Source organism: Protomyctophum parallelum, assembly GCF_964188405.1.
Source record: "Protomyctophum parallelum genome assembly, chromosome: 1".
NCBI lineage: Eukaryota > Metazoa > Chordata > Actinopteri > Myctophiformes > Myctophidae > Protomyctophum > Protomyctophum parallelum.
The window spans coordinates 90,120,088-90,130,894 of record NC_139697.1 but is presented as its reverse complement, the minus strand read 5'-3'; the positions used below and the strand labels follow the sequence as shown (position 1 = coordinate 90,130,894).

At 41.8% G+C, this 10,807-nt stretch overlaps 1 protein-coding gene and 1 long non-coding RNA gene across 3 annotated transcripts in view; both read left to right on the top strand.

The window, feature by feature from the left end:
* Window positions 1–1,008: 1,008 nt before the first annotated feature.
* On the top strand, window positions 1,009–2,278 carry LOC310856956. Its single transcript, XR_014569115.1, has 3 exons — window positions 1,009–1,068; window positions 1,508–1,656; window positions 2,139–2,278. It is a non-coding gene; the product is annotated as an uncharacterized lncRNA (long non-coding RNA).
* Window positions 2,279–8,553: 6,275 nt separating this feature from the next.
* The window catches only part of LOC310855447 (E3 ubiquitin-protein ligase CBL-like), a 29,588-nt gene continuing 27,334 nt past the window's right edge, over window positions 8,554–10,807 (top strand). For both annotated transcript variants that reach the window (XM_083760465.1, XM_083760464.1), the window contains exon 1: window positions 8,554–9,225. In XM_083760465.1, coding sequence (XP_083616591.1) covers window positions 9,082–9,225 — 144 coding nt within the window. In that variant the 5' untranslated portion in view covers window positions 8,554–9,081. The remainder of the gene's footprint in view (window positions 9,226–10,807) is intronic.

Below are 10,807 nucleotides of genomic sequence, written 5' to 3'. Positions count from 1 at the left end.
GTATCTACAGATGATAAACTTAGGACAGGCACGTAACATATTTAGACAGGGGTGAAACAACCACTTACAAAGCTTATGAAGTCAGCCAATACCACAGATGGCTCAACCCCCGTCTACCGATGCAGGGATATCCTGATACGGAACCTCTTCTCTGAGCTAAGAGAGTACCCTAGAGTGAGGTTCCAAACGGTGCTACATCTCTGCAAGACCTCATTCTATAAGCCATATATATCTCCAAAACTAGTGGGTCAAGCCAGACTGCACAACCAATATGTCAATTTGAAGCTGTGATTCCCTGCTTTTATACGACATGAAAAGAAACGAGAGAAAGAATATACTGTTGGTCAAGTTGCGTCGAGAAATGTATGTGATGCAATTCCAGCAACATGGTAGCCCTTAGGCAGGACAATACATGTAGATGGAGCAAGTAGGTGGACTGACAGAGTACTTAAACTTGAAGATCAGGTCATGTTAGGCCACCTTTTTCATTCTGTTGAGCATATTATAAGTAGAGCTCCACATTCTGTGTTGTCACATCCTGAATTTGTTTCAGCTCAGGCAACCAGCCAAAAACAGGAAAAACACCAAAGCTTTGAATGGTAAGTCTATTTTCACTTCAATATTATTTGGGCAGCAGTGGATCAGGACTCAGGAGGCAGAGAATTAGAATCATTACCCATACGAAATACAACAATGTGTAAACACAGCAGTAAGATTTGTAAACTGTTGCAATAAAAGAAGGATAGCCAATGGAATACTACCAGGCCGGACTAGATCTGCATAATATGTAAACAGACCTGCTAAACACAACTTAAATCTGAGGCTTTTTTGTATAGTCTAAAATAGTATTTTTCCTTTTTTTAAGCATTATACTCTGTATAACATGTATATAACCACGGAATATGAGATAGCTCTGTGTAATAAACAATTAATGCTGTACGCAGCTGTTCAAACGTAAATGTAATGTTTCAATGTTTTCTTCATTATGAACTTTTGCTCTAATAGATGCAGATGTGTATGCTGGTCTCCATGGCCTTATTGGTCCTTTTCTGGTCCACACAAATTCAGGTAGGCACAACGGGGACATTCAGAAGAGTTCAGTTCTAACTTCTGTTAATTTCAACCCTTTTAATTTCAAGAACCCCCAGACCCCAGTATGCATTAGGCCACGCACTCCGATCGTTTTTTTTTCTTTTTTTGTTTGGGACTACACTGTAAAATCCTGTTAGTTTACAAATGGAAACAATTGAACCCGTCTCAGAGTTACAGACTCCTAAGGGTCCATTTGTAGGCCTACTACCTGCTATTTATGAAGAAAAAATAATATGAAAATTAATCTTATGAATAATTTCACCTATGTCATCCCCAAAATAGCTAGGGGTGCAAGGGCTAATTGGTAAAGCATAATGAACCATGATGAATGTGTGTTTGAATGTATACTGAATTCTGCACAGTACAACCAACCTCAAAGTAACAAACCTTCCATTATGTTCTGTGTGAAACGCAGCTCCGCCTCCCCAAAAAGGATATCCAGTTGGAGGAGGACATCATGGACATGGTCATCATGGTGTCATCGATGCTCTTGCTGTGGTTGCATGTGGAGGACCTCTTGCCACCGATGATGATGCAGTGGTTGGACAGGAGCCATGATTGCTGGTACTGCTCTAATGACTGTCTATTGGTTTGATTTGATGTGATCTTTATTTAAACAAGTAATAAAGACAGACATCATCGGCACACTTCAGCACAACTATTTTTGTTTGACAGGTTTATGAATTGTCCGCAGTAATGGTGCTTTCGGTCTTATAATGAGCATAAATAGTGCAGGACCAATGATGAAGATAAGGTTGAACATGGAAAAAGGAAGTGGTCCTTAAAGTGTAGAATTGTGTTTGCTCCTGTATGTCTTAGCCTGGTGAACCACTTCCCCTGCTGGACAACATTTTCATTCTGGCGGTTCAGTATTTTGGGTTTGTTTATTAGTTTTGCCGGGGCTCAAGTCTTTTTTAAGTGCTCTGATTCTATAATATAACCTATATCACTAGTGTGATATAGGTTATATTTGTAATGTATTCATTATTCTGTATTTCTCTTGAAATGTATAAAAAACACTTTGAATTGTCTTTGTGTACAAACAGATGCACTTGTAGATGTCCGTTTTGCTGCCAAGTCGAAATGACAAAGATTCAACTGATCTAATAACAACAAGAAGAAGAATGCAGTGCAAAATACAAGCTTATATGGATCCTGGTGGATCTCTATGGTGACACAGGTGTGGGTCGGATTCAGGATAGTTTTTTTTGGTTTCTGATTTATGTATTGTGAATACAGTATGTTGAGTATCTTAAATTATGTTTTGTTTATATACTTATAAGCTTTTAGCTTCAGCCAATAGGCTGATCACCTTTATGTAAGTGTCCTTATCTTGATGTACAATTGATACTATGAAGATGATCAAATAAACTAAACTAAAAATATATATAATCTAAAAGCATTGAATCAGTGAAATGAGTCCCTTTATGTGTCTTATGAAAAGAGTTCAAGGAGCACTTAACCCATTTTCACATTATGATTTGATCTTTAGGCTACTTATCTTAAACAAATAATACAACATTGTATAGTTAGAAAACTCCATACTTCATCAGCACACTTTACCACAACAATTTGTGTTCAAGAACGGGCAGAGAGATGCAAAAGCTTACTGTATGTTGTCCTTATCTTAAAATATGAATTGGTCCTCGAACTAATCATCATTATCAGATTCTGTCCATTTCTGTCTACTCACATTGGTGGGCTATGGAGAATTCAGAAACCTGCCTGCCAATCACATAATCGATGGGAATTTCAAGATAATAGAAAGTACAACCTTTCTCTTCCTGGAAGGTTTGCATGCTAATAGAAGCCCTTGTGTACTTGAATGAAAAATAATAATATTGGAAAATACAACTAGTGCACTGACCGAGAGAAAACAAGACCATGAAGTTAGATTTTTTTCACATGAAAGGAATGATACTGAACTGCTACTTGAATGATACTTAACTTTCTTAATCTGTCAAGATTAACAATGAACAACTAATAACCTGCGACACAATAAGCAGTGCTTATTATTGAATTGGGCTTTTGTTTTCCTGGCGTTTTTGGTAAATCGCCAGGAAAACTAAGGAAACTAAAAGCCTATTATTTAATGCATAGAAAATATAGGCCTACATTAAGAAAGGGGAGAGTTTACTCTGTTGTTCCAGCAGAAAGGAAGTGAAGGATTATTATAAAAGAAAGACAGCAGGAACATCATGTCATGTAACTGATTCTTGCAGTTGCAGGGTCCATATTCATCAGTATAATATGGCTGGTGTGTGTGTGTGGTGGCATGGTTAGACCTTAATCTTTTCACAGTATTTAGATTTAGTCTAAGTCTTTTGAATAATTCACCATGTCGACTTAGTCTTTAGTCTTCGTCTTACTTCAACAAAATGAACACTGATGGTTTCCTATCTCCAATCTCCCGGTGAGTTCCCGTGGCAAACACCCATGAACCTAGTGTGCTGGGCACAGGTTATGGTATTTGAGCGTCAGGTTTATAGGCTATGCACGCCAAATTCCAAACGGCTACATTGTTGTTGTTTTCTGTTTCAAGTATTTCACCTTTTATATGCTCAGACAAATGCAACATTGCAGAATTACAGAAGTAAAAATGTTTCCATGACTCACGACTTCTGTCGTCTCTCTCTTCCTTATCTACTCATGGCATGGCAACATCACAGGAAATGTCTGACACAATGGCCTGGACGGCTGCACAGACAAGCCACAATGATGTTCATTTTACTAAGAAATGACTGACATTTGTGGTCAACTGATGTAGTGTTGTTTCTCAAACATTTTCATGTCAAGGACCCCCAAATTGATACTGTATGTATCGGGCCACAGAACACCATTTGGAACCTGCCATAACTATTTTGGGCATGTAATAGCCCAAAAAGCATGTCGCATGTGACGTGACGTGATGCATGAGCATGTAGATCGGCTATTTTTGCTGCATAACAAGATCATACATCACAAAATAGGGCTTAAATGGTTAACTATAATACAATACTATTTGAATATATAGTTATTGCATTGTATAAATCTCAAATCTGAGCAGGGGCAGTGGCAAATAAAAACAAAGGTCCATCCTTAGGTATTTGATATTTAACATATCTGATGTCAAATAAACATTTAAGGGCTTTTCATTTCATATACATGTTGGTGATGATTCTGTGACAGATTATACATTGATAAGTCACTCCCGCCTTCCCCTTGTTTTTAATGCTTTCCACAGCTGGAAGTCAGTCAGTACAGTATGTACTAAAGTTGGATAAAAGTACTCAATGTGTCACAGCTGCTGTTTTCACAGTTTTTGAGTGGTGCAACCACTCCAAGGAACAGCAATGTCCGTGTTCATGCCTTCACCTGTGTCCGTGTGACGTTAATGAGCACGAACGAGTATGACCTGTTTTTTGTCTTTTCTTGCACTATAGATGTTTGTTTATGTCCTGTGTATGTAAGACGGAGAGTGCTCTGAGCAAAATAAATTTCATTGTATGTATACTCTGTATCTATACAAATGACAAATAAACCTGAACCTGAACCTGAACCTGAACCTGACTATTAGTACCAGTAGGGGCACTGTTGTGCCAGAAACAGAGAGAGAGAGAGAGAGAGTGCTGCACTGTTGTGCCAGAAACAGAGAGAGAGAGAGAGAGAGAGTGCTGCACTGTTGCCTGAGAGAGAGAAAGAGAGAGAGAGGGGGGGGGGATGCGATTATAATCCATTTCTAATGGATGAAGCCTTGGCCTGGAAGAGAGGTCATCAGGTGGTCTCCAACCTTCTTAGAGTGTTTCAACCCTCAACCACTGCACTCTCCAGTTGGTGGGTCGGCAGTGATTGGCCAAGTCACTGCCCCTCTCCTCCAGGCCTCCAACTATAGACGAATCGGCGGAGGGGCGCCCCGGGCGCAGCCATCACCGAGGTGAAACCAGCACCAGCTAAGGAATAGAAATGTAATGGAGTAAAAAGTACAATATTTGTGTTTGAAATACAGTGGAGTGAAAGTATCAAAATAAAAGTATAGTACAGATACTAAAAAAGTATAAAATGGTAAATGGTGCATTTATATAGTGCCTTTATCCAAGGCGCTTTACATAGATTGTGCATTACATTCACCCATTCACACACACATTCATACACCGATGGCGGCGGAAACCATGCAAGGCACCAACCAGCACATCGGGAGCAATTAGGGGTTCAGTGTCTTGCTCAAGGACATTTCGACACTAATTCTGGGGGAGCCCGGGTTCGAACTGGCAACCTTGCGGTTACCATCCAGGCACTCTACAGTCATCACTGTGTTACCATGTACAGTAAGTATGAAAGAATAGGCGCCGACACCGAAATAAAGGAAAGATACTTTTAGTGAATTATTCAATCAGCGATCGTATCGTGAAGATTCAGAATTTACATCGCATATAATTAAATTCCAGTAACAAAGTCCATGATCTGAATGTCTCTAGTGCTGTAGATGGCTTTTAAGATGAAGTTGTCGTTGCTAGTTCATTGGACAGAAGAGTTCACATGTTGGGTTGAGGATGACGAGGACAGAGTTGACCCGGAGGTAGTGATGACCGGGTCAGCCCGACGTTGTCATGGCAACCTTTAGATAGAGCCCTGACTTAAAGGAGAATTCCATACTAAAAGGCTTTCTTACCTTTCTTTGTAGTTGTTACGTCCCCACCAAAGAGGTCCAGGTGTTATTTTGTGCAAAAGCTCCTTATTGGCTATTTCCCCTACCATAAGCCCTAAATGAATTGCATTGAATTGAATGGGAATTGAATGGGGATATGGGGTGTTGTGCTAATTCGCTTATTTCCATCGCTCAAAATTATAATTTCTTTGTATATATCCTCTCTTCATAATGTAAATAATATCCCAAGCGGCACACTTTACTACTTCTTTCGATGGAAATAAGCGAATTAGCACAACACCCCATAGCCCCATTCAATTCCCATTCAATGCAATGCAATTCATTGAGGGCTTATGGTAGGGAAAATAGCCAATAAGGAGTTTTTGCACAAAAAAACACCTGGACCTCTTTGGTGGGGACGTAACAACTACAAAGAAAGGTAAGAAAGATAAGAAAGCATTCTAGCATGGAATTCTCCTTTAACCTATAGTGACTTGACCTTCCTCTGTTAGCTGGTAAATTCTGTCTTATCATCAGGTTGTTTATACATTCCACCGGGCAAGTGAAACCACAAGACACAGATGGTGTCAGCTGAGTGCACGTGGGGACACAGACACTATGATGAACGGGGCGACAAAGACATGATTAATGGTGGCGTCATGAGATATTTGTTTATAAACTTATAGGATGGTAATAACAAGGTAACTGCCAAAACAGGGACTAGGCCAACGTTTAAATGATTATGGACTTCTGTCTAGTGTCTAACATGCAGTACATGGAGTTACGAAGACAAAATATGATACAGAATATGATAAAAGAAAACATGGAAAAATATAATTTATAACTGATCTCAAATATTTCCATCAATGATGCTTCAGGAAACATGCTTACAGTTATCCCCACGTTCCAAATGTATATAAAACTCCTGTCTGGTAATCTATAGCTGAACAAAGCAAATGCACAAAATCATATAGGGCCAATGGAAACCATAGGACCACAATGGAAGTGCCCAGGAATTATTTGTGTTATCCTTTTAGTCCAATTGTGTTACTGACATTTTTTGACAAATAAAGTATTCAACAATCAATACAATGATAATCAAAATCACTTTATTGCTCATTCAAGGCTGGTTTACATGTTTGTTTACCCGTAGTATTCAATACCAGATTCTGTGAGCACAACAAAAATGCCATACATTTGTGTAGACATGCTGAGAACAGCTATCCTAGTATTCAAGTAGTGCTTATAGCAGGAGAATAAGAAGAAGAACACACATGCGCACACACACACACACACTATACACTATACAGTATATATGTATAAATATATGTGAGATTATTTTGTGACAATACACACACACACACACACACACACACACACACACACACACACACACACACACACACACACACACACACACACACACACACACACACACACACACACACACACACACACACCTAATTGTCTCCACCAGGCCGAAGGCATGTGGGGAGAGTATGTTTTGCACTCCGTCCGTCCGCGTGTCCGTGTGTGTGTGTGTGTGTGTGTGTGTGTCCGTGAACAGCTAATCTCGGCCACCGTTAACCCGGTCGATGCCATATTTTGCACACACACTCCCTGGATGCCAACCATGAACCTCTGCCCCAAACTTTCCAGAACGGCCTGTTATAGCGCCACCAGGAGGCCACTTTGTGCAAAACAAGTGTTTCGATGCCATATTTTGCACACACACTCCCTGGATGCCAACCATGAACCTCTGCCCCAAACTTTCCAGAACGGCCTGTTATAGCGCCACCAGGAGGCCGCTTTGTGCAAAACAAGTTTTTGCACAGTACACCTACAGATTTTGTCCAAACATCACGCAAATTGGTACACAGTCTCTCTAGAGCCATTCAACGAAACGGGTCTTTCAGATTTATCAGACTCCATCCTGATTGGTTAAGATTGGCTTCCAAAGTTCACAGGAGTGCTCAGTTTCAAACAAAATGCTGCAAATCATGAACACATCGCGTGATTTCCCTGAAATTGTGCACCCACATTCCCACTAGGCCGAGGACGAAATGCCACATGAACAATTTCAACTCAGCCTCAAGGTGGCGCTATAACTGGCCGAAAAGTGTTTTTACCTCTAACTGCACGGATCTGTGGATAACCTGGTGGAGACCTGTGCCCGGAAGGGCACTTTTTCTAGTTGTATTTTATTGTCTCAAGATAATCTCACACACTATAGCCTATATATATATATATATATATATATATATATATATATATATATATACATATTTAGTGTGTGTGTGCGCGCGCGCGCGTGCGTGTGACTTACTTAAGTTTACACACTTTAATGCAATGCAAGTGCATTGATTGAGAAAGTGCATAGTGCATGTAAAATGCCACTGGAGTAGCCACTCCAGTTTTAGAATCATATATTTAGTTACATGACATATCTGAGTTAATAGTTACCGAGTCTTCAGAGATAATTTCCCTGAGAAGAACGAGATAACTAATTCACTAAACAGACTCCTGGTACCTCATACGTCTCCATGGAGACGGACGTTTCCTCACCAATCTAGCCAATCAAAGCGCGAGCCGTCCCTCCGGGCCTATGGGATCGTAGACGGGTGCCGTCCTGGTGTCGTCCACGCCACTCCGATCTACAAGCTCACGGATCATCGCCGAAGCAAAGCGCGGTGAGTTTGTAGATCAGCTGGTTTGCGACGCGCGACACCGCCGCAAGGGGATGTATATATAATCGGGGTTTATGACGTGTGGCCACTAGTGCGTCACGGTGTAAAAAAGCTGGTCGGCGAGTCGCTACGGAGTCGGACGAAGCGGAACGGCAGAACAACTGGAGGAGGAGGAGAGGAAAAAAAAGAGTACAGTTCAATATTATTACGGGAAAAAAACCCGACATAATTTGTGTCGGGAACCCGGTTGGTTCGCCCATCGGCCCGCCGGCTGGAGAGAACCTCAAGGGATTTTTTTAAAAGTTGAACGGGATTATTATGGCAGAAACAGCAGCTCTTTTTGTGGCGAACGGGAAAAGGCGAGAAGAGAGGCTTTTTAAAATTAGCTTGTTAGCCGTGCAGCTAACGTTATAGTATAGCAGGGCTCTTTAACCGTATAGGGGGGGCACCGCTCTCCTCTCTTCCGCTCGGCGGTGCGTCTTTCTCGGCTACGGAAGCGGGGGGGCTAAATAACAGCCACGACCCCTCAAGTTCCCAAAATACGTGTCCGGAATTACCATTTTCATTGACGTCCTCCAAGAGCCCCGGAGTCTGTCTGTCGGTCTGTCTCCACACCACCACCACCACCACCATCATCATCACCACCCACTACTGGAGCCGGGGGTCAGCGACAGAAGCATGGCAGGAAATCCGAGGAGGGGCACCGGTCTCATCGGGCTCATGAAGGACGCCTTTCAGCCCCACCAGCAGCCCCTCCAGCCGCATCAACCTGCCGCCGTCGACAAGAAGATGGTGGAGAAATGCTGGAAGCTCATGGACAAGGTAATTGGTAAACACACCACCAGGCAGACACCACGTCCACCTGTGTGTGTGTGTGTGTGTGTGTGTGTGTGCGTGCGTGCGTGCGCGCGCGCTGCATGATGCAGCTACAGTAGGCATCTGTCTGCAGCTGTTGATTCCACGTCTAGAAACAGCGACATATGTGTGATGATGAGTCGTTTTTACACCCACGCGAGGTCTGTCTGTCTAATATCTACCTGTCTGTCGCCAAGAGGAATAACATTCATAATACACAAACATGTGGTCATAGGTTGTTGAATAAGAATAGGCTAAGAATAGGCTAAATTGTTGTAGGTGGGAGTGGGATGCTGATCATCATATTCATTATAACTATACCTCTAGTCTGTAATATTACGTGACTGAGTCTGGACTCTTGAGTACAGAGACAGAGGGGTCCTCCTGATTCTTGCATAGTCCAAGCTGTGGGAAAGCTTCTTCACCCATTTTCAACTTTATCTTCATATAATTGGTCCTCACTTAATGCTCATATTAAAGATGGCACAATGTCTGTCTACTCACTCTGCATCAGTGCATCTCACGTGGGCTGTTACAAACAGCCCAGCTGTGGACCTTTCAGAAAACTGTATACCGATGACATCATCAATGCTGGGAATCTATCATCTATCTATCTATAAACAAATTGGTTAACCAGTAACCATTTAAGCACTTTGTCACACAACATAGTTCAAAAATAGGGAAACACAAAACGGATGTACTACCAAACCAAACTCACAATGTGTTGATGCGATACGTGAACAGAGCTTGTAGATCTGCTGTTTCCACTATTTTTGAACATTTTCGAAATTTTGTGAAAATCTTCGCCTATAATGAGTAAAATACGGATTGATTACTAAGCGATTATTACATTTTGATTAAATCGACTAGTTTAACTGTTGCATCTATTCACCCTATGTCAGCTGAAACACAGACTGTTTCTGTTCACATAACACAAGGACAGTTAGTGGCTTGAAAGGTGGATCAGCCATCTGGGAACCGGAAGGTTTCCTGGTTTGGTTCCTGCTGCCATCGTGTCGAAGTGTCCTTGAGCAAAACCCCCAACTGCTCCCGATGAGCAGTTTGGTGCCTGTGGTTGCCTCTGAATGTAAATGATGCACAAGAATATAAATTGCTTGTATAAAGTGCTATTATAGAAAAAGAAAAGGCAGACCATTGAATACGAGACTGCTCGCCCCTTTACCAACTCGCCCCGGGCGTTCACCCCGGGGCGAGGAAGACATCTTAAAAGAGAACTTATCAGTGTTAGCTTCGTGAGAACCCTGGACATAATCAGCTGGGTAATCAAAATAAGAAGCCCAATTATCCATGGTTGATCTAATGTCAAACCTTTGTTGAAAGTGACGTTAAGGACTCAGATGATCCCGGTGAAGGCAAGTGGCTCGTCTTCATCCGGAGACAACAGCTCAACTTCCACTTTAATCTTCATCACTGCCTCTTCCAGGTCGGCACTGGACTTGGCAATATACTCTGGCTTCACATTATAAGTCGGCTCTTGTTGTAGTTTTCGGTACCGAGATTCCTCCTTTTCCCACTTCGCCTCGGCTGT